At 44.4% G+C, this 27579-nt stretch overlaps 1 protein-coding gene across 1 annotated transcript in view; it reads left to right on the forward strand.

The window, feature by feature from the left end:
• The first annotated feature begins 17050 nt into the window (after positions 1–17050).
• The window catches only part of STK35 (serine/threonine kinase 35), a 42317-nt gene continuing 31788 nt past the window's right edge, over positions 17051–27579 (forward strand). The window contains exons 1-2 of the mRNA XM_054573947.1: positions 17051–17356; positions 17967–18567. Coding sequence (XP_054429922.1) covers positions 17051–17356; positions 17967–18567 — 907 coding nt within the window. The remainder of the gene's footprint in view (positions 17357–17966; positions 18568–27579) is intronic.

Consider the following 27579-nt stretch of genomic DNA (forward strand, 5'->3'; position numbering starts at 1 on the left):
TCTGGAAAACCCGTATTTCAGATGAGTCTGGAAGGAAGATTAAGAATGAACTATACCAAAAAGGAAAAGGTGCTCCAGCCAAAGTACCGGCACGTATAGAGCCCCAGAGGTGTGAGAAGGCAAAATACACTCAGGAAACAAACCCATGGAGAGGGCTGAGCACTCTAGTCAGCCCTGGCCAGGTAGCTCAGATGGTTAGAAGGTTGTCCCAGTATGCCAAGGTTGCAGGTTCGATCCCTGGTCAGGGCATGTACAAGAAACAACCAATGGATGCGTAAATGAGTGGCACGACAAATTGATGTGTCTCTCTCTTTCCCTCTCAAATAAATTTAAAAATTTCATATAGGAAAAAAAGCCTTAAATTTAAAAAAAAAAAAAAAGAGAGAAAGAGAGACAAACCCAGTCAATGAGTGGATCACAACTTCGTAGTGCATCTCAGACTGCCCTGGGGAACCAGACGGCTCCCACCCCAGGCTGGAGCCCCCCCCCCCCCCCCGCCACCACACGTCCACAGAAACCGGCACCCACCATCAGGGCTGCAGGCATCACAGTAAGAATCCTTTACCGTAACAGTCAAGCTGTCATTTGCAGGTGCCCAGACAGGCCCCGAGAAGCCCCCAGTGGCAGTCGCAGCAAAGCGTTGCCTCTGCAGTGTTATTTTCTTTGGTGTCTCTCATTCAGATTGGAAACTTACCTCGAGTGACTAATGATCTTTATTTCAAAGTGCGGCATGTCCAAGCTGCCTGTGAACTTTGCGAGCATGCAGAGCGCTTGACGACTGCTGTGTTTCACGGTAGAGCAACTGACTTCATGAGAAGCCCCAAATGTCATGATTGCGGGTCTTTTCTCTAGGGCAGCTGGGTTTCTTCATTGAAAGGAAGCTCCAATCCACTGCCGGAGTTGGGTTGCTTCGTGAGCTGAGTCGTTAATGTTCTGGAGTTCGTCTGGGAGTGGGCTGGGGCGTCATCATTTGGAATGCAGCTTTTTAGGCAGCCCCTGCCTCTAGTTCAGCCCCTACCACCTCACCTCCACATTCCCCCTACACTGGGATTGTGATCCCTAAATCTGGACCCTCTCTGGTTCAAATCCTCCAGAGATTAATCCCCTCGTGTCCTCTGAGGCAAGAAGTGCCTGACGACGGGTGGCTGAAATTCCCCATGACAAAGACCTCAGTCAATTCTCCTGTTTTAGCACCTGTTTTACCTCCACCTCCTGAAATACCTGCTTCTGCCCATTCCTGAGCCTCCTGGGATTCTGGGCTGAATTGGCTGCTCCTCAGTATATGTCTCTCCTTAGGCAGGAGAGTTGGCCTTCCTCCATTCTGTCAAATTGTTTTGTCACCACCCACCCCAGTTCCTGTTGTCATTTATTGTTTTAGGGTTAGAGATGTCTCCTGGTTGCATCAAAGATGGAGAGTGTGCCTGCAGGTTCTCCTTATGGTCTGGAGTGGATTTAATGAGAAGAGAACAGGATAGAAACAAAACTCAGCCATCCTTGAGTATACTTACCACTACTGAACTATACACTTAAAAGTGGTTAAAATGGTAAATTTCAAGGTATGTGTTTTTTACTGCAATTAAAACCAAAACAAAACTCAGCCATCTTGAAACCAGAAGTCTCCCCATGGAGTTTTCTGTGAATTTTGAAAAACGAACACAAGCCATTTCTTTGAAAACCTATTACATGTGGAATGTGAATATTTTGACTTCTATGCAATCTATTGATATAGTTATTGGAAATATGCAGAGCAATGGTTCTCAAAGTGTGGTCTGCAGACCAGTAGCATCAGCTTCTCTGGAAATACAAATTCTTGTATTTCTAACTACAGACCTCCTAAATCAAAAGTTCTGCAATCTGTGTTTTAAGACTTCCACAACAAAATATTGAGTATCTACTTTGTGATGGTTGATATACAAAGCTTGAGAACTGCTCATCTAGAGCAATATGGGGAAAAAAGAATGCAATCAGTGCAGGCTGAGCATCAAAGGATGGATCTAACTTCATAATACGGAGAAAAGATCAAAGAGATCATGAAAGGGGGAGAGAAGGTGACTCACTGAATCCCTGCCATATGTCCCGGACCATGCTCGGCAGTTTATACGCTTATCTCATTTAATCCTCACAGTTTCCTTGAAAATAAAGAATTATTTCCCCCATTATACAGATAAGAAAACTGAGGCTTAGAAAGGTAATTTAGCTGCTTAAGAAGAATTACAGCCGAGGTCTGCCTGACTCCCCAGGTCCTCTTTATTTTCCACACTTCCCTCTTTTGAAATTAATCTCATCCCTGAGAATAGCACTGGCTAAGGAAGACCAAGAACAAGATTTCTCCTCTGCTTAGTAAAATCCTATTCATCCTCCAAGGCAGAATGCAAATGTTACCTCCTCTGGGAAGTCTAGAACTGCCTTGCTCAGAGCTAGCCTCCCCACAGCACTTTGCATATACCTGTCCTGGAGTACCTCGTGCATCGGATGGCAGAAGTTTACACCTGACTGCAGAATTTCTCAAATCGTTAGTCCCAAGATCCCTTAGAAATTATTGACATTCATAGGCAAATGAATCTCGACCTAAATTTCACAAGTGATACAAAAAAAGTAACTGAAGATGGATTAAGGATTAGATGTAAAAATGTAATACTATAACACTTGGAGGGGAAAAAAGATCTTCAGGAAAAATCTTCAGCTCCTGGGGCTGGGTGAAGAGTACTTACACTTGACACCACAAGCATAATCCATAAAAGAAAAAAATGGTAAGTTGAATCATTCAAAATGGAAACCTTTTGCTCTTGAAAAGATCTGGTGAAGAAAATAAAAAGATTGGGAGAAAATATTTGCAAACCAGCTATCTAACAAAGGACTGGCATCTAGAATACATTAAAAAACTCTCAAAACTCAGAAGTGAAAACAAACAATCCAATTAGAAAATGGGCAAAAGACACGAACAGACATTGCACTTTTTGAAAAGGATATACAATCGGCAAATAAGCACATGAAAACATTTTCAACATCATTAGCCATTAGAAAATGCAAATTAAAATCACAATGAGATGGCGCTACAATTATTAGAATGTCTAAAAATAAAATGTAGTGGTGACAACAAATGCTGGTGAGGATGTGAGCCACTAGAACACTCATAAATTGCTGGTAGGAAAGTAAAATGGTACAGCCACTCAGGGAAAAGGTATGGCGACTTCTTACAAGATTAAAAATGTGCTTTCCATACTATCCAGCAATTGTACTTTGGAGGCATTTGACCCAGAGAAGTGAAGACAGAAGTTCATTCAGAAACCTGTACATAAGTGTTCACAGCAACTTTCTAATAGCCAGAAATCAGAAACAATCCAAATGTCCTTCCACAGGAGAATGATGAAGCAAAATGTGGTGCATCTATACCATGGAACACCACTCAGCCATGGCAAGGAATGCATTAGGGATGCACATACCGACTTGGATGGCTCTCAAGGGAATTGCGCTTAGTGAAAAAAGCCAACCCCAAAAGGTTACATAATGTACTATTCCATTTATATAACATTCTTGAAATGACAAAATTATAGAGAGGGAGAACAGGGGTTAGGAAGGGGAGAGGGAAGGAGTGGCTGTTGCTACAAAAGGGTAGCCTGAGGGTCCTTGTGATGGAACCGCCCTCTGTCTTGACCTTGGTGGTGGTCACACACACCTACATGAGTGATAAAGTTTTATAGAATTATACACACACACACACACACACACGTACATGTAAGACACGAAATCTGGAAAAAATGAGTGAATTGTGTCACTGCCAATTTCCTGGTTGTGATATTGTACTGAAGTTATGCAAGATGTTACCAGTGGGGAAAACTGGGTGAAGGGTATGCAAGATTTCTCTATTATTTCTTACAGCTGCATGTGACCCTACAATGATCTCAATATGAAAAGTTTAAAAAAAGTATTGAGTGCCGAAAAGTGATTTTGTTGGTGTTTAACATCAACCAGTATTTACTATATTAGAAATAAAAATGGAGACATTTTAAAAGTATTTATTATCTTTAAAATGATCATCAACACCATTATATGTTAATATGAACAAGACATTTATGAGAAATAAGTACATTTTTAGAACTAGTGAGAAGAGTGACAATGTTTTACAAATTTGTAAATCTCTTCAATGTCTGGCTTCAGAGACAGCTGGATTCTCAGATCTGCTTCTATGTTACAGCATGTCGTGCTATCACACATCATGCTCATTTTCCTCTGGAAAATTCCACTGAACACACGTGAAAAATTGAGAAAGAGGAAAGTAATGTCTTAGTTTTATTGTAAAAATATACAGATGCCCTCAAAGGGTCTCAGAGCCCCCCGCCCCAGGTGTCCTGGGACCATGCTTAGGAAACTCCTGAGCTATTGTGATCATTCACTCACATTCCTGCTCCTGCATTTAGCAAGTAAGGACGGGGACAGCACCTTATCATCTGTGTGTTCCAAGTAGTGTGTGCAGTGCCTGGCATAAATCTGATACCCAGTAAATGTTTGATGAATCCGTGGAATATTAAAGACTTGTTAGGAGAGAAAGAGAGAGAGAGAGGGAGAGATCGCCAATCAGGTTGACAGCATGTTGCTTTAGTCTTTTAGTTCTGAGTCAGAATAAAGGTCAGAGTGTTCTGGTGTGGCTTGGTCCCATGGAACAAACATTGTTCTGAGAAACCAGGAGGCTCCTGGGGCATAAAATATGAATCTGCAATGACTGAGTGGCCTTTCGAGAAAGGTCTTGCTATGTCACAATTTCTCGCAAGCTTCGACCTTGAGGCCTCTCCACACCATCCAGACCAAGCACGGGAAGAAAGGGGCTTAGAGGGCAGTGGCATAATAAATTCTTCTCTCCTGATTTATTATCCTTGCACCCCTAACTCCCTAAGTCATCCCCAAATTACCTGTTAGTGGCCGGTCTTGGCCCATTGGGTCCATAGCTGCTCTGGGAAGAGGAAAATAGTTTCTAGCCATTATTCCAAATTACAAATTGGTTCTCAGTTCTCATTCGAGATATTCATCGAAGCACAACTGAGTAGGGAGCATAGTAAAATGCTCAGGCTCACATCACCAGGGAAAAATGTCCAGACCTGTGGAACATTCTGAGATGATGAAGCTTGGCCCCTCCCTCAAGGAGCTCCCGCGCTCGTGGGAAAATGGCTCCGTAGTCCGCAACAAGACTGTGAAGTGAAATGAGCACCTGGTGAGAGAAATCACCTCTCCTTGGATCAGGGGAAAGGAAGTTATTGTATTAAAAAGACAGAGAGTTAACTGTGTTCACACAGCAACAAGCAACAGTGGGCTAAACAAAATGGAAGTTTCTTTCTACTACCACAGTCTAGGCTTAAGTGGCCTAAGGCTCCTATGGCAACTCCACAGTGTCAGGGACCCAGACTGCTTCCCTCGTCCGGCTCGAGCATACCTGAGGCCTTGCCCTCACCTGTTTACGTGGCCCAAAACCATCACGTCTGCATTCCAGCCAGTGGAAGTGGGCAAGCAGAGCAGGCATGTTCCTTCCTTCAAAAGGCCCAGTTCAGAATTGCACACCTTACTGCTGCTCACATCTCATTGGCCAGGACATAGAGTTGCAAAGGAGGCCGGGAAATGCAATTTAAATATTTGCATTTCTATTGCCCTGGAAGAGATTGGGTGACAACTCTTAAGTTTCTGCCCCAAGCACAGAGGTGAGAAAGTGGAGGGAGGCGTGTCTAGAAGTTGTGGGAGCGGGAAGGAAACGGAGTAGGAGAGGTGGGCTGGGGTCCCAGGGTGAAAGAGTCACTAGGTTCTGGAAGTCAGTGGTTTTCCGATTTGGGCACAAGGCAGCATCGTCTTAGGGTGTATCGGACCCCAATTGCTGAGCTCCGCCTCCAGAGTATCTGACGCAGTAGGTCTGCGGAATAGCCCCAAAATGTGCATTTCCAACCACTTCCCAGGTGACCCTGGTGTTGCCAGGCCAGGATCTTTCAGAGATGTGGAGCAACAGAACACTTGAAAGAAAGCACAAGATGGCAAGGTCTGTGTTTCAGAAAGCTGATTCTGTTCGGCGATAGGGAAAAAGTGGTCAGGAAGCTTCATAGCACACTGGAACTTCTCAACCCTTTATGTTCCTGAGAAATTTCAGTCAAGAAAAATAGGGACGATAAAGAACCTGTAGGCAGAGTTCATGGAACCTCAGTGCCCAACGTCCTGGCAGGGCTGACTGCATGGGTCTGCCCTGCATTCGCCAGCTCTTTGATTTGTGTGCAGAAGCCTGGATGGGGGCGGAGGGTGGCGGGGACAGTGGGCAAGTCACCTTCCTGCCTGTGCCTGAGTTTCTCCATCGGTAATAATAATGGGGACCATTTGTCTATCTGGGAACCAAGGACTTACAGATGGCACAGGCCAAAAAGTTGGACAATGTCCCAAGGCCGTGGGGATTTGTGAGTCACCTACACCACAGGTTAGACAGAAAATTGACACAATCCCTGGAAATCAATTTGACAATCAAACCAGAAATGAAAATGTCTATACTCTTTGACCCAACGGTTCCATATCCAGGAATTGAGCCCACAGACCCATTCATGTTTATGTGCAATAGACAGGTTATTCAATGCTCATTGTTTATACTGGCAAGAGGTGGAAAACAACCTAAATATCACCCATAGAGGGCTAGTTGCATCCCAGAAATGGAATAATGGGCAGTCCTTAAAAATAACAGGTGAGATCTACATAAGCCATTTTAGAATAATGATAGATATATAGATATAGATCAATATATGTATGTATCTCTCTCATGTATGTGTCAATGGTGGACACTGTTGTGATGTGCTATTAATACATAGACATGTGTATACACGTATATATGATTTTCTATGCAGAGTACATCTCTGGATGGATTCAGAGGAATAGGCTGTCTTTCGGGATAGGAATTGGAATGGAGGTCCAGGCTGAGGATGAAACTTACTTTTACATCTCACTGTAACCTTTTTTGTTTGATTGATTTTTTTCAACCCTGCATATGCATTACTTATGTAAACAAGGAAATGTGGAAGCAGTGCCATGTGCTTTTCATGCTTTATCTCGCTACATCTTTACAATAACCCAGAGGGCAAGTATTCTGACTATTCACAAGGCACAGGGAAGTTCAATCATTTGGGAGAAGGGCAGAGTGGGATGGAAGGAACCTTGATTTGTAGGGTTTGCCAATTTCTAACGTTCCAATCCTCCCACCGTGGGGCTGGTTTCAAGCTGCTGAAGGTGATGTCACTGAGCAGAGCCAGGAAGGGACACACACAGTGAGCTCTCAGGAGCCCTGAGGAAGCAGCTGCAGCACGGCCTGGCTCGGGAAGGGGACCTTGCGCTCCCACAGAAGGGGCCTGACTCTTTCCACTCCATACCTGAAAGGGTTGCTTTTCAAGAATAAAACAAATGTAAGCAGATATACCACTTAAGGACCTGAGAATAGCTTCCAGGGATCTGTATAAATAGATACCAGGCATCTATTTATGGTGTAAACAACCTGCTTTTTTTTGCAATGGATTTGAAAAAAAACCCAGAAATTAAAATTAAGCATCTGGGTTTTACATTTGCAAATTGCTCTGCCACTCTCTGTATGAAATATTGTGCGCGGCTATACACGCATAAGGCAATAAAAGAATAATAAATTAGTGTTAGCGTTCTGTCAACCCAGCCCGGCATTCTTGCCAGGGCCGGCAATCCAAATTAGGAAGGTGGTTTAGAAGCTGCCCCAGTGCTTTAATGAGAGAGGTGGGTGTGAGAGAATCAGACAGACTTGGATTCAAGGTGTACTCCAGATCTGCCACTTGCTAGATATCTTGAGCAAGTCACCTTTCCTTTCTGAGTCTCAACTCACTCATGTGTTAAGTGAGGATAGTGCCCACCACACAAATTTGTACAGGCAACTCTGCCACGTTTAATAGACAAGGTTAACAAGTGGCCTATATCTACACAGAAGGCAGGGTGTTTTTCTCCGAAAAGTATCCCTCAGAAGGAAAGGTTCCCTTATCTTTAAGTTCTTAGGAAAGTTCACAGAATCTCCCACATGCCCTAGACTCTCTCAATTATTTTATTTCAAACAGCAAAGTAATTTTTTTGTGGAAGAGCAATGAAAAGAAGTCATCTGAAGGAAATGGTTTTAAAAGAAAACAAATAATTTTTGACAGAGACGTAGTCATTATACTGGGGGCTGACCTCATAACCCTTATAAAGATGCCAGCCTTATAAAGAGGACTTTTAGAAGCAATGCATTAAAATGTTAAGATGTTGTGATAACAAATATAAATCAGTAGGACAAAAAGAAAAACAACACTGTCCTAAGACTGAGTGATTGAGTGAACTGGGACTTTGAGGATAAAATATTTCAGTGACAGCATTGCATAAAGGCTGGAAAAGTGATGGATCACAAACAAGTTAAATAGAAGTGAAATTTATATGATCTAGAAGGTGAGTTGGGCGATTCAGAAACCATCCCCAGTGATAATAAAAATACTGAGATCAAAGGTACACGAGAAGAGATAAAATTTTTGTAAAACGCGAGCATGGAAGAAAAAAACCCCCCAAGTATTTCTAAAGTAACATATTATTTATTAATACATAATATATTTTTAAAATATATTTTCAAATAGTGTATTAATACTCTTGAAAGTATGTGCAGACCTAAAATAATAAATTAAATATTCTACATAGATATTTGATTATTTCATCTACAGCCTTAAGAATGTATACAGGGTCGGGCAGAAGTAACACCCGCTTGAGTGTGATTGGTAGGACAATAATATGGGTGTAATACTTTATAGTTTTAATTTGAAAATTTCATCTAAAATGTCATATGGTGTGCTTAGATGTGATATTTTTATGTTATAGAATTACATGCTTATAATTGTAATAAAAGAGGGGCATTATTTATAGCCCCCCAAACACTTTTTTGGCAATCTTCTCATTGCAAAAAACAGGAGGGCCACCTTGTACTTGAGACCACCTAGTACTGAGACAAGTCTGTACAGGCATTTATAACTCACAAAGCTCTGTGTGGTTGTGATGAGCACTGTAAGTCGTTGATACTATTATTATTATGATTGTTCTACCACAAGCTGGCCTCTTCAGCTGTGCTCCTCTAAACACTTACCTGGGTGGAAATTCCCTGATCTTCTATTTCCTAGCTGTGTGATCTTGGGCAAGTTGCCTAACCTCTCTGTGCCTCAGTTTCCTCTTCGGTAAAAGAGAGAGAATAGTGATATATCACAGGGTTAAGAATTCAATGAATTAGTCCTGGCTGCTGTGGCTGCAGTGGTTTGAGCATCCGCCTGTGAACCAAAGGGTTGCCGGTTCAATTCCCAGTCAGGGCACATGCCTGGGTTACAGGCCAGGTCCCCAGTGAGGGGCACGTGAGAGGTAACCTACACATTGATGTTTCTCTTTCTCTCTTTCTCCCTCCCTTCCCCTCTCTCTAAAAATAAAGAAATAAAATCTTTAAAAACAAAAGAAATCAATAAATTAGTATATGTAAGAAGCGTATGAACCAGTGCTGGTAAGTGCTTTTCAATGTTGGTTACAATATTATCATTTATTTCACCAACAGAGAACAGTAACTATTTATAAACTTGACAGTTTTCTTTACAATACCAGATTTTGCCAGCAGGGAACTTGTCTCAGTCATCCCCAAATCCCCAACTCCCGCATAGGGCCTAATGCCCAGTAAATGTTGAAGCAATAAATTTTATAGAGAAAGACCGTGTATAATTAATGTTCAGGGCCCAGCACCTGATTCCCATTAGTTGCAAGAGGCAACACTTGGAGTGTTGATATCTACTGTGCAGCCTTATTTTTCACTGGCCAAATAACGCCTAAAGTCAAATCACAGTGCAATAGAGCCAGAAATGACTGTGGCCTGGGTATTTCTTTCTTTGTGTCCTCACTAGACCATGAGTTCCTTCATGGCGTGCACTGGGTTTTATTCACCTCAGTCCCCGAGCTGGCAAACAGTTGTAGCTAGGTCAGTACTCATTGCGCAAATGAGCGATGCATTGCAGTGTGCATTATTGCACGTTATTTTCTTAAAGGAATTTTATTGCTTTTTTTCTATCTACCAAAACATATTTAAAATTAATACCAAAAAGACACACATGAAAAGTTCCAATTACACAAAAATGTTGAAAGTGAAAGAATCAGCTAAAGATAATTTTTTCTTATCATCTAGAGTATTATTTACCCACTGTTTCCTTTACATGTGCAGAAAGAGACACAAGTACCTAAGTTCAGAGCTGTATCAAGTGATGGTTTAAGATCACAAGCCTGGGAATCCGATATGCCTGGGTTTGAAACCAAGCTCCACCTTCTCAGTGGCATGGCCTTAACCCTAGAAAGTCACGTAACCTGTCTGTGCCTCAATTTCTACAGAAAATGGAGAAAAATAATAAAATCTACCTGATAGACTTATTGGAATAATAAATTTAGTCCATATAGAGCACTTAAGACAGCTCAAAATACAGAGATGCAATTCAAGTAAGGTTAGCAATTATGTACACACACTTACACAAAGTGTGAGGTCACACCGCAGATCCTAGTTCACATTTGCTTTTTTGATGTAGGAATATATAGTGACTATTTGTTCTGTGCTAGTACATACAGAGCTAATTCCCTCTTTCCTACATAACATTCAAATGCGTGGTGGGATGTAACTAATCCCCTGCCTCTGGCACTTGAGTATTTCTAATATTTTACAGTTACAAATGACCACCAAAATCCTTGTTGCACATATATTTTTCACACTTGGGTAAGTATTCTATAGGGCAAATCTTAGAAATGGAATTGCTGGACCAACGTGAATTAATTTTAAAATATATTAATAAACAATGAGTGATCAAATTGCCTTCCTAAAAGGCTGTTATGTTGTACACTTTGATCAATGGGTGTACTTTGTTGCCTTGCGGTTGCGCACATCTCAACCAGATTCCCCAGTCATTTATTCTGAAAGTCCCAGTAGTTACAGAATTAAAGACTTCGCTGCGCTAGTTCTGTATTGTATTCCTTTATCTTTCCAAAAATCATAAACAACTACGGAGAACTTAGCAACCAATTCTCTAATGCAAATATAGCCTGACAAAGAATGTTCAGGCAATTTCCAGATGACAGAGGAAGAAATGTTGGAATTTCTGAGCCTTTTCAGTGGCTAATAGGAAGAACCTTTGAAATATGAAACAAGGTGGCTGTGTTTGCTTCCATCTTTGTTTTCTGTGACTCAGACGCTCATTGAGTAGGACAAGAGATCCTCTCTGTTGAGTCTGCCTGGGTACAATGTCTCTAGTGCCATGTCCCCAGCGTGTGATTTGGGCACTGATTACACGTAACCCTCCCGATGCTTTTAGGTAATACAGGGCACCAGGTGACCGTCGTGGCCAGAAGCTGAACAGCGCCACCAAGCTGACAGGCTGCTTCAGTAGTGGCTAAAGCCCACGTCCACTTTTATTTCTAATTTTAATCTCAACCCTAGTAATAAATATACATAATGTTTAAGATTAGTTACTACTTCAAGTTAAATACTACTGCAAGACTTACAACAAAAATCCTGTCCTGCCCCCAGGCTCCATCCCATGAAGCCATAACTAATTCTGTGGTTACCTCTTCAGTTCTGATTATGGTGTCACCTCAAGACAGTCTAAGTTTAGACCTTTTCTATCAACTTACAGCTATGGAAGAAAAGAATTCACTTTTCCTCTCTTTATTCTCTACACACACACAGACACACATACCTCCTCTTCAATCTTCCCCAAATAATTACATCATACTTTTTGGTTAAATCAATGTATTGTTTATACATGATAATGTCAGAGTAATATTAACTTCCAGCTGAGCACTGTAGTTTATGATGATTACAATGTTTTTCTTTTAAATTATTTTTGTTGTCTTGCCTTTAATAATCACCTCGTGTCTTATTTGCTAAATTTTCTATGTAATAGCGCCACTTCTCCCCTAAATTCTCTGCCGGAACTCCAGTCCTTTACCGTTGATGGCCTCAGCTTTGTGCTCACTCTAGGGGCGGTGTAGTGCAAGGTAATATTGTCGAAGTGTGGTCCCCGGGCCAGCAACGTCAACACCAGCTTTCACCTGGGACCTTGTTAGAAATGTGAATTACCAAGGCTTAACCAAGGCTTACTGATTAGCCACTCTGGGGGCAGGGGCAGCAACCTGGGCTTTAACCAGCCCGCCAGGTGATGCTAATGTGCACTTAAGCTTGAGAACATCGGTATGATGGTTAAGAGCTTGGATCAAAAACCTAAGGCTGCCAGAGTTCAAATCCCAGCCGTTCCGCCTGTTCGTGATGTAAGTTTCCGAGGCTCAATCTCCCCATTCATAAAATGAGGACAAACCTTCTCACCCATGTGGCTGCTGTGAGCCTCATGGTGCTAGGCAGCACGACAAGCTCGTTTTTCTTGGAGACGGCTCCTCAAGGCCCTACCTCAAGCTTCTGTCCTTCAGTGCCTCCGTGGCCCTCTGACGTCCCCCTTCTAGACCGGTTTCAAGGTTCCCTTAAACCCCTCCCACTCTCAGCTCCCCCTGCTACAACCGCCATTTCACATGATTCCTGCCATAGCCCGGTGCTGCCGCGAGCCCCCGGCCCTGCTTCCTCCCTTCCCGCTAACCTTTCACTTCGCCTATCAGAGCAGTCGCAGCCCCTCCCCCAGTTGCTATCCTTCCACAGTCCTCCCCGCCTCCCAGACCAGAGCCCCGTGCTTTCCCGGGGAACCACCCTCAAGGCTGTCCTCGCCCCCTGAATTAGGAGGGTGAGAAGGGGGCCTTACCGTTCTGCCTTCTCCCTCTGTGACAGTCCTTGGGATAACGTCCTACCTGAGTGTCAGCTCTCCCCAACTGTACCGCTGATTGACCATGTGCTTGACATATTGCAAATGGTGGACAAATCCAAAGTCCTCACCAAGGACCACAAGTCCCTACCGCCTGTCGGCCCCCCACGTCCCCTTCTGTCTTTCCTCTTTTCCCACAGCTCCTCCCCATTCCCCTCGGCTCCCGCCACACTGGCTTCCTCGCCAGCTCCCACCCCAGGGCCTTTGCACTGGCTCTTTCTGCTAGTAAATCTGCATTTGGCTGATTCTTTCACTTCCATCGGGTCTCCTCTGCTCAAAGGTCACCTTCTTAGCAAGGTTTTTCCAAACCATCCATTCTAAAATAACCCTGTCCCTTGCTATCCCTTTACCTGAGTTATTGTCCTTTGGAGAACTAATGTGATTTGGCATCACATAATAATTCTGTTATGTCTTATTGTCTCCATCGGTCCCTCAAAGGCAGGGGCCTACTGAAAGGGCCTAAAACCTTACTGCTCCCTTTCCCTTTTTCCTCCATGTCTTCTGTCACTAAATACTGAGCTCCAGCCTTGTGCCCAGCACATCTGAGGCTCCAGGGGTACGGAGGTAGGCATGATTGTTGCAAGTGCTTCTCTTGGGAAGGACTGAGCAGGGTAAGGTGGTGTGAAAAGCGGGGCCGGGGGGCCAGTCTCAGTTTACATGCCAGCTGTGTAACCTCCTCCCTGTCTCTTCGTCTGTACTATGGAGCTAATGACAGCAACTACATCACAGGGTTGGCATGAGAATTCTTTGTTCATTTCTGTGCCTGACGGATAGACAAACTGAGTAAAAGTTGGCTATTAGTCATAATAGGAAAAATAGGTCACTGCTGGAACTTAAGAAAAACCAAAATGAAAAAAAAAATCAATCAAGCCATCAGCAATTTTGCAAGTAGCCTGGTCCTTCCTACAACATACAATAGGTTTAACGCGCCATGGGTTCACCTAGAACTTCAGATCCAATCTCTCTTAAAGTTCAAGTCAGGAACTAATAGGAACAGACTCCACTGGCCTTGCTCAGCCTGTAAGGCAAGAGACTGCAGCCGGCTCTACCGGAGCATCATGCAGCCTTTGGTCTTTTGAAGCTCTGAGACGGGTGTCCCTGGCAGCAGGGTTTTGCTTTTTCACCTTTTAAATTGAGTTTATTGCAGTATAATTTGCCTACCATAAAATCCCATCACCCAGAGACTTCCCTTGGGTACCTTGGTGGTCAATTCTCATCCCCAAAATAACCACTAGTGTAATTTCTGCAAACATAGATCAGTGTTGCTTGACTTTATAATAGCAGAATCGTATGTGCTCTTTCCTGTTTTTTTACAGCTTTATTGAGGTGAAGCTGTAAAATTAATGTACATAAACTGCACCTATCTAAAGTGTACAATTTGAAGTGTTTTAGCATATGCCCCTTCCCCAAAACCATTAGCACAGGATAATTTCATGTAATGAACATACCCATCACCCTGAAGAATTTCTCACCCTGAAAAATTTCTTCTTGTACTTTTGCATTCCACCCCTCACTTCCCACCCTAACTACTGACGTGCTTTATGTCACTACAAACTAGTTTGCATATTCAAGAATTGTCGAATCACCCAGTATATACACTTTTGTGCCTGGCTTCTTTCGCTCAGTATAATTTTGATTCATCCATGTTGTTGTAGCAATACTTTATTATTTCCCACCCCCTACCCCATCCCAAGCAGCATTTTGTGGTATAGGAATACCACAGCCTGGTTATCTATTCATTTCTTGATAAACATGGAGTGTTTCCAGTTTGGGACTCTTATGGGAAAAGCCACTATGAGCATTGTTATGCAAATGTATTTGTGAACATTAAGTTTTCATTTCTCTTGGGTAAATACTAAGGCATGGAATTGCTGGGCCGTAGGGTAGTTCTATAAAAAACTGCCAAACGCTTTTCCCCTAAGTAGTTGTACAATTTTACACTCTCACCAACTGGCTGAAGTTGAACATCAATCTTGTTCCTGTCTCATGGCTTCGGTACTTGTTCCCTCTTCCTGAAATGCCTACTAGTTTTAGCACGGCTAGCTTCAGGTCTCAGCTTGAATGTCATATTCCAAAGAGACTGTTAAGATTGAATTGTGACCACCCTACCCCCCATACCCAAATTTGCATGTTGAATTTACAAGCCCCCAGTACCTTAGAATGTAACATATTTGAAGATAAGGTCTTTAAAGAGAAGAGTTAAAATGAGCCCATTAGGGTGGGCTCCTAATCCAACGTGATTTGGGTCCTTCAAGATTAAAAGATAATCCAGGAAAGGTGCTGTGAGGACACAGTCAGAAGGCAGGCACCTGTAAGCCAAGGAGTGAGGTCTCAGGAGAAACCAAACCTACCAACACTTTGATCTTGGACTTCTAGTCCCCAGAACTGAGAGAATAAATTTGTTAAGCCACCAGTCTGTGGTATTTTGTTATGGCAGCCCTAGCAGACTAATACAGAGGCTTTTCAATCACCATTTTGCAACCATTATAATAATAATTGATACCAGCAAGAAGCATCAATAAATGCTAAAACCAATCAGTAAGAGTCTGGTAAAGAACAGGGTAGTGTCCAAATATTTTCCTACAAGATACTAAGTTACAAAGGAAAAAATAATTAATTTTTCTGTGGAGTACCATGGCAGACACCACCTTAATCATATGGTCAAAGTTAACATCACAAATATTGGGACAGACCAATGCCATGTACCTCCCATTGTGATACGCTGAGGATACAACTTTCTGTGGTATCAGTAACAAAACACATAACCTGAATCTAATCATGAGAAAAGATCAGACATCCATATTTAGGGACATCTACAAAAGTATTTTTCAGTACTCTTGAAAAAATGTCAAGGTCATGAAAGACAAAGAAGGGCTAAGTAACTAAGTGCCTTTCCATATTAAAGGAAGCTAAAGAGACAGGACAACTAAATGCAACAAGTGTTCCTGAATTGGAGCTTTGGGAATACCTTAAAGGATGTTATTGGAACAATTAGTAAAATTTAAATATGGAAGGTATATTAAATAAAAGAATCATATCATTATTAAGGGCCCTGATTTTGATCATTGTACTGAGATTGTGCACGAGAATGTCCTTGTTCCCAGGAAATACACAGAGTATATGGTGAGGAAGGGGTATGTCTGAAACTTACTCTAAAATGATAGTTAAGGAAAAAACAAAATTTGTTTTATATGAACACACAGAACATAATAAAATTGCAGCAAAATGTTTGTTATTCTTATTGAAAAGTATATGAGATTTCTTCACTATTCTTACAAATTATACATATTTAAGAATATGTAAAATTCTTGAAATTTTACATACAGAAAAAGTTAGTCTTTAAGTGACCACACTATCAGAAGTGGCCTGTCCCCAACCCCCAGGCACTTTTTAATTCATTCGTTTTCTCCATTGCATTGTCAAAGGTTATCCTGTGCTTTTAATACCTGACTTGTGTGCAAGGCCCTGTCCTAAGCGCTTTAACTATGTAACCTCAGTGAATCCCACTACTGTCCTTCTCACCTTACAGATAAGGAATGGAGACACAAGAAAATTGATTAACTTGCCCAAGGTTACCTACAGTATTTGTCTCCCGTGGCACAGAACCTCAGCTAAGGTAGAAACTGTTGTTCGCTGCTCTTTCCCCAGCGATTTAGAAGGGTGCTCAGCGCACAGGAATTTAATAAGTATCTGTAGATTCAGTTAACAAATATTGGGCATATACTAGGCATTGGGGTACAAAGCAATGAACTAAATATTTTTTTAAAATCCATGCCACCCTGGGAGGTGAGGCTCAGTCTACCTATCCTGTCGAAGAGGAAAATGAGCTTGGCTCTGAGAAATATTTACCCAAGATCAAGGGACTAATTGGAGGCAGGGTGTCGATTCCAACCTAGTCCGGGCGGTTTCCAGGAACGAGCTAAGAATCAATCAAACCGACAATCCAGTCAACCAATCAGTATTTATTGGGCACCTACTGCGTGCAGTTCATCCTCACGCAGCACTGGCGAGAAGAGGACGCTGCGGTGCGTAGGCGGCTGCGGAGACCCGGGGGCCTCAGCGGACCGCGGGAATTTGGCGCCTACTTTTTGTAGGTTTGGTGTTCTCGCCTGTGATTGGGCCCGGTCTGCGGCTGCTCCGTCGACCTTGGCAGAACCCGGGAGATTCGGTCTTCGACCGGCCTCCGGGGAATGGGCCACCAGGAGCCCCTGCTGGCCCCAGTGCCCGCGGGAGGTGCGCTTTATATAAAGAGGTTATGTAAAGGGATCAGCTGGCGCGAACACGTGGAGAGCCGTGGGTGCCTGGACGCAGAGTTCCCCCCCGCGCGCGCCGCTGCAACCTCCAGTGAAGCAGCAAGTTCCGGCGCACGCCGGCCGCGGGCCACTGCCTTTCGCGCTGCTCGGTACCGAAAGCAGCCTTGTCCGGGAGCGGACCATCCCCAACCAGAGGCTCCAGGGGGGAAAACGATTGCCCGGAAGTGGAGGGGCTCAGGCCAGGTAGGTACGGGTGCGGCCTGCGGAGTAAAAGTGCGGAAGCTAGAGCTACCCTCACCGCTTCGGGCCCTTGATAAGGACAGCTGGGCCCCGGGTTTGGCGCGCCCAGGAACGCGGAGGTTTTAAGCCCACCCTTCCACATGCCACCCTCGGGGACTTGGGTCGGTCCGCTGGGCACCGCTCGGACTTAATTCAATGGACGGTTTACACGCTGGAAAACACTAGGCGGGACGCAGAGAGGGGGACTCCCATTGGGAGCTAGGCAGGAAAAAAGATGTTCACAGTGCTAATTGCTTCTTAGAGCGATTTTAATAAATCATGGAGACTGTTAGTCCTTGTTCTTACAAGTCCTATGTGATAAATTAACTGAGAAGGTGTGTGTGAGGGTGTTACTTTTCTTTCCGGTTCCCCTCTGAGCCACTGCTTGTGGTTTCGTCTTTCCCGCTTTCCCCTCCCCTCCCTGGTTGTTTCAGCAGCAAAGGTTTCCGTCTTAAAGGGGCCGTGGCTGCCGGAGGTGGAGGAGGAGGAGGAGGGGGAGGTGGGGAGCTCTGTGGCCTGCGCTCCTTGTCTCCCCGCCTTGGCCTGGTCGTTTAATCGATTCTTTCACCCGCAGATCACAATCCAGGCTCCCGCTCCTCCGCGTCCCGGGGCTGGACGGAGGGATGAGGCAGGGGGGGCCCGGGCAGCGCCGTTGCTGCTCCCCCCGCCGCCCGCAGCCATGGAAACGGGGAAGGAGGACGGCGCCCGCAGAGGTACACAAAGCCCCGAGCGGAAAAGGCGAAGCCCAGTGCCGCGGGCGCCCAGCGCGAAGCTGAGGCCGGTGGCTGCGGCCCAGGCCATGGATCCGGTGGCGGCCGAGGCCACCGGTGAGGCCTTCCTGGCGCGGCGGCGGCCAGAAGGCGGCAGCGGGTCCGCTCGGCCGCGCTACAGCCTGTTGGCGGAGATCGGGCGCGGCAGCTACGGCGTGGTTTATGAGGCAGTGGCCGGGCGCAGCGGGGCCCGGGTGGCGGTCAAGAAGATCCGCTGCGACGCCCCGGAAAACGTGGAGCTGGCCCTGGCGGAATTCTGGGCCCTGACCAGCCTCAAGCGGCGCCACCAGAACGTGGTGCAGTTTGAGGAGTGTGTCCTCCAGCGCAACGGGCTAGCCCAGCGCATGAGCCACGGCAACAAGAGCTCGCAGCTTTACCTGCGCCTGGTAGAGACCTCGCTCAAAGGTAGGAGCACTGCGGGCCATCTGCCTGCGTAGGGTCTGGACCCAGTGCTGTGGACGGCTCGGCCCAAAGTGATCTCGGGACCGCTAGGCCCTTGTTCTGTCACCTTGGGCCCAGACACACCCTCCTTTCCGGAGCCCAGGCATTGGGGCCCTCGTCTCAGCCGTGCATCTAGGATGAGTCCTTGGCACAAACGTTACCTGGTATTTTCATAACAAGCGCTCGCTAAATACTAATCGTTGTCTTAATCGGTCAATACGTGTGAGCCATTATTATGAACTATAATAGGTCGGGGAGAGGAGGGGGGTTGGGTTCAGGGTTGGTGGAAGCCCCCTCACTAACTCTCTAGGGCCTCTTCCCCTTTCCCTCCCAAAGCAAACAAAAAGAAAAAACTTAACTGGACCTACCCGCACTCCCTCCCTGTCTGGTTCCAAATATCCTCACAGCCCCCTCCCCCAACTCCACCCGCCAAACTGGCTTCCTAGTCTTTTCTCCTGAGACCACCAGCCCTTCATCCCATGGCAGTCAAGCAAACTGTCGGTTTTCTGGCCAACTCCTCTGGGGCCTGCAGAATAATAACCCCACAGGTGGGCCCAGAGCTGTCACATAACAATACCTAACATCTTTTTCGTCCACTTTACAGTCTTAATTTATTTCTTTATCCTCTGAGGCTGGCATGAAAGTGGTTTTGTTTCTGAGGACTCAGAGAGGCAAGGGGGCTTTGCAGTCCTTGGGAAAAGCTAACTCTAGTTTTTCGAGTTTTCACTGCAGTTAGGGGGTGTGCTTCTCCTGAGTTCCTCAGGCCTCACATACCTTGTTCATGCCAAACGAAGCCAAGGATTTGTTCAGAGAGAAGGCCAGTGGGCTAGGAGGGTCCGAGCAGACTTCAGGGGAGAGCCTACTAATCTGAGTCCCAACTATGTCCTAGATATCTTCCAGAAGTGACTTTTAAGTAATAATTCTAAAAGTCAGTCCTCCCCTCTTTCTGTAAATGGCGAAATTAAGAATTAAACATGAACAAATGCAAGTTGATGAAGGTTAATCAGCTTATAAGGGAAGTCACATTGTGCTCCTGGTTTCTTTTTACTTTTTATAGATCAAGTGGTGTGAACCCTGATTTATCTGGATTCAAGGCCTAGGTCCTTTCAAATGGGTAATGGTGCCCTTCCTACCCCAGGAGGAACTAGAGCTGACCTTTAAGAACGGGTAGGATTTGGGGTGGAGTTGGATAGGACATTTGTTTGGAGATTTTGCCTGACTTTAAGAGCCAACAGGCACATCCCAAGAGAACTCCCTGTCCCATTTCAAGTCATTGTTTGACACTGAGTTAAGGAACAGGATGAATATTACCTGGGGTCCTTTTTCAAAATAGGCTTTTGCTTTTTATGTTTATGTCCATCCCTGCCCCATCTATCCAGAAAAGCCCACCCTCCCCCCAGTGGGGAATATATTTGTTTTGAAAAGACTTTCCAGTAGATTTTTTTTTTTTTTAAGCTCACCTATATTTTATAAGCTCTTCACTTCTTTCTCAGACTGTCTTCTCCTCCACTATGGTTAATGAATGGTCCGGACCTCAGTATTACCTCGCTGCCCTGAGATGTGGGAATTTGCTTTGCCAAACAGTCCCCTTGTGCTCTACGTTCATTGATGCCAGTCTTGAAACTACAACCTGGGTTTGAAGTTGTTTTTTGTCCCTACATATAAATACAATTGACCCTTGAATAGCACAGGGGGTTAGGGGTGCTGACCTCACCCCCCACACACAACCAAAAATCTGTGTATAACTTTTGACTCCTCCCAAACTTAACTAGTAATATAGCCTGCTGTTGACCGGAAGCCTTACTGATACATAAACAGTCACTAACATGTATTTTGTATGTCATATATATAATGTACTGTATCCTTACAGTAAAGTAAGCTAGAGAAAAAATGTTAAGAAAATCATAAGGAAGGAAAAAAATATATTTACAGTATTTATTGGAATAAGTCTGTATAAGTGGATCTATGCAGTTCAGGCTCTTGTTTAGGAGTCAACGGTACTGTTAAAACTTTCTCCACCTGTAGAATTTGTTACAACTCCACAGTAAACAGTAGGCTTTGGAGTTAGACTCAATTTTAGACCTGGCTTGTCTAAACTGACTGCATGAGATTGGGACAAGTAGCTTCAAACTGGGGGGAGCATTCCTTTATCCCTCAGATAAGGGTACCTATGTCATAGGGTTGCTGCTGTGCAGCCTGGGAGTGCCAGTAAGTGCTCCAGCTCCAGACAGGGAGGAATTCACTGCCTCAGGAAGCTCAGGCTATATTCTGAGTCTTCTACCATCATCACCTTTGAGATTCACATTGTTCTTGTTCAAGTTTCGCAGACCGGTTTGATCATGGAACACATCCTACTTCCTGTGTTGTCAGGACACCAGGTTGACAGAAACGCTGGTATTTTCTTCCTTCCTTTGGGAACTAAAGCAGGTCTAGTGAAATGAAATATTTTGCTTTAGATCACATACCTTAAAATGCTCCTTTCCATAGTTTAGAGTCTTAACTATTTGAGCCTCTGTTATGGGTCAGGTAGTGTTCTGGGCTGGGAAGAGGGAGGCCATGGCTTTAGTCTTTAATGCTCTGCTTATGAAACTAATGATGAAATTTACATGTCAAATGTTACTTTAGAAAGCAGTAAATAGACATGGGCGGGTCGCTATTAATATTAAAGTGGAGAACAATGTTTTTGCTATTGATATTAAAGTAGAGAACAAAGACCCAAATTACTCCATTTTCCTGGCTTCAGCTTCCAAAGTTTCACAGTCTTAATCTGCCCTGGGGTTCTGATTTTACAACATTCTGATATTATTCAGAAATGTTAGAGCTGGAAGGAATCTTAGAGATAATCTGGTTCAGCTCTGTCATTAAATAGATCCTTTGCAGTCACCTTTTTCCAGTCTTTGGCAATTTAGGATAATTTTGAGATCAAAAAGTGTTAATCCGCCTTAAAGTCTCAACTGAACCAAATCTACCTATGGGCATACTTCAGAGATACTGCAGTTGGTTCCAGACCACCACATTAAAACCAGTCATAATCTTTTTGCTGGTGGAGGGTTTTCAGGTGGTTAACAAAAAAAAGGAAAATCTGTGAGGCATACTATAATGAAGAGCAGTAAAATGAGGTATGCTTATACTTTTACTGAATCCCTGTTGTGTTCTTTATCTCACCTGTGTTTTATAAGCTCTTCACTTTATTCTCAGACTGTCTTCTTGTTTTGGTTAAAGAATGGTCTGGACTTGCCCCAAAGGAACTTAATTTGCAAAGTTTGAAGACCTGTAGAAGACTTAAATGCTAATCAGGGTCACAGGAGGAAAAAGCATATTGGCTCATTAACAAGGGCCTTGTACAGAATGTTGTACAGAATTAACAGGAATGAGAATCAGACGTTGATAGAGAAGATGGGCCTGAAAGAAGGAAGTCTAGGAACATGTGGATAGGTAGGGAAGACAGAAGGTAGAAAAATTTATTTCACAGTTGGGCCAAATAGAGACTAATGTCCCCTACTCCCACCCCCATCAGCATCAACTCCCTAGTGAATAGTCAGAAGGCATTTCTATAGTCATAACAAATTATTTGACATGTAAATAATCCAATATCCAAAAGAGGAGGGAAACTTCTTAGTGTGGTTCTTGGTCTTCTCCAACTACATTAAATAGACGTCTATCTCTGTCCTTTCTTTCTCTCTCAACATACGCCAACTAAGTCCTACCCAGAGCATTATGTAGACAACGGAAGCTTCAGAGTCGGTAGCGGTCTTAGATGTCTGGTCTGGCCTTCTGTTTCACAGGGAAGAAAACTGAAGCCCATGCAAGGCACAGGACTTGTCCCAAAGGAGCTAGTGGTAGCGTTGAAACCAGCCTCCCTGGCTTTTTAAAGCCAGAGTAGCAATCCTCTAAATTATTTGGTTGATGAGTGGGTGTCTACTTAACTTTGAATACTTTTCACAGAAAGGCGATAAGGCATTGACAGTTCATTTTTACCCCTCCATTTCCATTGCTAAAGGACCCTGTCCTAAAAGCACCTAAAACTAAGTTCAAAAGTATTGTCTCTTAGAAGACTGCAGGCAAGCCCAAGCTTATTACCAAGCTCAGAAATTCTGGTGCTCTCTCTAAACTCTCTAAAGTGTACACTGATCCTTAGGAGAAAAAAAAAAAACAAAACCCTAACACGGACCAAACCAGGACACACTCTCAAGGCTCATGAAACCAAATTAGAAAGTTGGGAACTTAGATTATCTGACCTCAGTAAACACCAGATCGCCTGTACCAATTATTTGATGTTTGTTGTTCTCAGGTTACCTTTAGGTGGCTTGCCATGGGTGGGAATCTCGGCCCCCGGGGGACAGTCTTGTCTGCATCGATGCCCAGCGATGACTGTGAGCCAGACACTGTATTATGAGAGGCTATGCAGAGTTTCATCATTTGGGCAAAAGAGATAAGCCCAAACGACCATAGCACAAGGTCACAAGTGATGGGTGCTCTAGAAAACAGTAGAGAGGCAAGGGAAAACGGGGAAGGAAGTAGGCTTGGTAAGCTGAGCCTGGAGTAGCAAGGGGAAGGAGACCAGGGTCTCCACAGTGGATTCGTTGTCAGCCTGCAGACTGTCCCCAGCCCCTTGAATGCCTAGGCAGACCTTACTCTCAGCACTGGGCCACCCCTGCCCAGGCCTCTGATAGGCAGCCCTGAATTCTCTGCTGTAGCCTGGGGCCTCAGAGTTTGGAGATCCCCCAGGTAAAGGCAGAGAACTGGATGGCGATCTTTGGCTATGGTGACAGTGACATAGATATAAGGTGGCATTAGGGGCTTTGGAAATTAGTGGGATACAGTGGAACACTGGTATTGACCTGGAGTCAGGAGGTCTTGGTCCCAATGTCACCCTGCTAGTAAGAGCTACCCTGCTAGTAAGAGCTAGAGCTACTGATGGCGGTGTGCCAGGCCTGTTCTAAAGGTCTTATACCTATTAGCTGACTCAGTCCTCAAAAGCTTCGGAAGTCAGTACTATAATTAGCCCTGTTGTACAGATGAGACAACTGAGGCTCTGAGGTTAATGAAATTGCCCGGGGTAAAAATGCCTTCTGAGCCAGGATCCACGCCCAGGCATTCTAGATTGCGTCTAAGGTCCCTAACAGCTCTGGGCTGTGCTCTCAGGACAGGTGGCTTAGGTTCAGAGTGGTTCTCTTTTTCTGGGTTGTTAATGGGCATAATCATATATTACACAGAAACTAATGGCTACTGTTTATTTTTAATTATATATTAATCAGTATTTGTGGCGTGCTGATTTCTCTTGGTGCCTTTGCTAAGTGTCAGCTGCCAGGGACCCTTCGCCTCCTTTCTGGTCTACTCTTGAATGGCTTGGGACAACTACGCAGACTTCTCTCCTGCTAACAGCTACCTTCTTCCTGTGTGCATTGGGGACATCAGCTACCAACAACCCTTACTTAATTGAAAGCTTTGGTTAATTGGGGTTGCATTGGGTAGTGCTTTTTATAGTGTAAACTCTCAAGAAGAGCTTAGCTTCATAATAGACATTGGTTTATTTTCAACACAGATTTGGCCTTTGGTGTCCTTAGGGCCAGGGGCCCTGCTTAGTGACTTTCAAATTTGGATGTCTTTAATATTCACATACTGCATGCCTTACTCTACAACTTTTTCTCTTCTTTCTCTTGTTTAAGCCTCCAACTCACAATTCTCATCTTCATTCTACCCAGTTGAGTGCTACATGTGGTGCACACTGTGGGGGAGCCCAGAGATGTGCTTTTGTTCCATTCTGGGCACCCCGTCTACTGGAGGAGACGGACACATCACACCAGATGTCACGTCAGTGCTGCCTGTGAGACGGGCTCTTAGGGGGAACAGCTGCCAGGAATGTGGACTAAGTTTCAGTCAGAGAAGGATGAGTTATAAGAAGGTAAATCAGAAGCCATCCTGGCGAGAGAGGTGAGGCTTACTAGGTATATGGGAAGGCCCGTTGCCTGTGGAGAGAAGTGAGCCAGGACTGCCATGGGTTACCCCCCACTCTACCTGGCTGGTAGAGGCTGCATTTTAACCAGATCCCTGGAATGTTCAAGTATTAATAGCTAACCTTTCACAGTATTTTCATGTTCATTCTCTCATTTAATCTTTTCCACTTTAAGTTGGTGTTTTTGTGACCTGGTCTTACACAGGAGAAAATAAAGATCCATCAAGATCTAGTAACTTGTCTAGTACCACGCCGGTGAAGGATCAGGCTCTATATTTACATGGACTTTCTGGTTTCCTTGTTCTTGACATACTGTCTTCTGACCACATCGGATAGCTGCCCATGGTGCCCAGGCACATGACCACAATCAGCTCTCAGCAGTGGTCTGCTGTGGTTGGCACTATGCGAGAGGTGTCCTGGGTCACAGTCAAGCCAGGCAACAGCCCAGTGAGGCAGGTGTTTCTTCCGAATGTGTGGAAAATGTGTGGAAAATGAAGCGGATTCACAGGGTCTGCAGACTTTTGCCCAGGGCCACATAGCCATGGAGGTGGAAGGGTGGGGATGGTGTTGAGCCCAGGCCTGGCTGTCTCCTTGTCCTTTCTGCCAGGCCTCTGGATTCAAAACTGTTCACCTGGCTCCTGCAGAACACTTGCCCTGGCAGTGACCCTGAGGGTTCCATTCTCTAGTGCACAATGACATTTGACTAATCTTAGGAAGTGCTTTGAACACACCCTGCTGTGTTGACACTGGACCCAGCCTCTTAGAGTGACAGCCCAAGGTCACTGAGAACTGGGACCAGGGCCTGGTCTATGTGCTCATCCTTTCCTTGGGAAGAGATGCTGAGATGGGTCCTTGTCTTCAGCAGCTTCTCAGGACTGACGGCAGCTGAGCCACTTCTTTAAATATTAATGTTAAAGAGTATATTAATGTACACTCTTAAAACTAATCAAAAACAGGAATGGCTGTAGTGAACAAATTCAAACTTCGTCTTTCTAGTTTCCTTTCTAATTCTTGTCAAGTGAAATTTTATATTCTTTTTTTAAAACTTCACATTAAACTTGCTTATGAAATGGTTTTTTAATTTAAACAAATTTTGTTGAAGTAAAATACGGCCTTTTAAAGCATTCAACCAAATAGTAATCATAAAATTAACTGTTAGCTACTCTTGGGCAGTTGTTTCCACTCTTCGCTTTTATTGTGCCATATGGAGTGCCAGTTCCGGTTGTTTTGGGTGCTTGGTGTGCCTTCTTTGTTGCTGTTGGAGGTGGGGTTTTTTGTTTTTGTTTTTTGTCTTTTTGGTACCCTTCACTTAGAATAAGTTGCTTGAGGGGGGTTTTTATGTCAAATGGATTGAGCATTTTTAAGATTTGTGATACGTATTCCTGAACTAGCATCTCACCATATTTAAATCAAAATTGTAATTAGTCTTCTCCTGAAAAATGAATCTGATCGTTGTGTGGTTGGACCATCAGCACTAGGGACCAGATGAACATTAAACTCCTTGGGGGCACCCTATACATAAAAGTGTACTTAATACTTACGGGGCGTGGGTCAAAGTGGAAAGAAAACATCTAGGTGTTAAGTTCTGCTGCCGGCACAAAGAGGCAGTATTGGAGCATCACAGGAATCCAGGCTATGGAGACTCTGGGTCCTGCCCCTAGCCGGCAGCGAGGCCATAAGCAAGTTATTTAATCGTCTGAGGCTCCATTTCCTCACCTGTGAGAGGGGATATAATTATCATCTAATTTCGACAGGGGTTTGGAGTAAGAAGAGAGGACTGACTGACTGGATTCTTCCTGTCACACATAACATGTGATAAGTTACTAAGTTCTGTTGATTCTAACCCTCCAGGACTTCTTCCCATCCCCTTCTCACCCCCTCCTTTGCCAGTCCTCACTCTTTGGCTTTCTAAACCTCCTGATGAGTCTCTTGGCCACCAGTCAGTCTTCTATCTCCAGCTCTCCTGCCTCCAGAGGGATCTTGTTTCATCAGTTCTCAGACATGCTCTTTCATATAACGTCTCTGAAGTCAGAGTTCAGCTTAGTCAACGGCCTACCGTGGTGTTTTCAGCAGCCTGTAGGTCTTACTTAAATGGTCATGTCTTAAAATCGATGACTTAGATTCAGTAAGCAGTATATCTTTCTAAAATAGAGCAAGAACTTTAGTTACTTCCAGGTTCTTAGAGTTGAACTTCCAGTCCTTTTGTCTGCCAGATACCACTTCTCATGACTAGACTCCAACTTCTTCACCTCCAGCCTCATTTATGCCTCTCCCCTACCGCATCTGTCCTGTGATTGCCCCCGACTATTGGGGTCCTTCGCTGGAGGCTCCCGCCCCACTGTGCCCTGTGCTCCCTCTCTTCATGCTGGGAGACACAGCTCAAGGGGCATCTGCGCCGTGATTCTTGCCCTGCTCTTCTCTCAGCCTCACTGCCTTTCTCGGTTCCTCAGGCAAGATGGCACCCGATTGCTTGTTCTCAAAGCTGTAGTCAGTCTGCTTTAGTGACCGGAAACCTTTATAAGGCAGGGACCACTTCTTAAGTCATTGCTTCTCTGGTATCTGATAAGCACTGTGTTCTCAGAAAGTGTTTCAGTAGAATGTACTAGAGCATGGAAATCTAACTTCTGGAGGAAACTTGGGAATAGGCTTATAAAATCCTGGGTATTTTGTATCCTTTTCCCAGAGGTGCCTGCCTTCCTGCAGTTCATACTGACTTACTCTTATGCTGAGCGTGCTGACCTCAAGCACATTTTGGGGACACTTCAACACTTACTATTCCCATGAGTAATGAGGTCTCATTATTGTGAGACACCTGCTGGGTTCCCGGCTCCCAGTTTTCTCTTTCTCCCCTTGAAGTTTGGCATAGGATATGTTTTGAAGTATAGAGTTCATTTCATGGTCTTCTGGCTGTTGGACTTGGGGGAAAGGTAATAAAACCATCCTGAAGGTGGAACTGCCTCTCTTTAAGCAAAGTGCATTTCTTAGCCCCTTGTGACTTGGGAGATAGCATTGTTTGATGA

The sequence above is a fragment of the Pteronotus mesoamericanus genome, unplaced genomic scaffold (genome assembly GCF_021234165.1).
Source record: "Pteronotus mesoamericanus isolate MK-2021 breed Mesoamerican mustached bat unplaced genomic scaffold, CSHL_Meso_final contig_25, whole genome shotgun sequence".
Taxonomy (NCBI): Eukaryota; Metazoa; Chordata; class Mammalia; order Chiroptera; family Mormoopidae; genus Pteronotus; species Pteronotus mesoamericanus.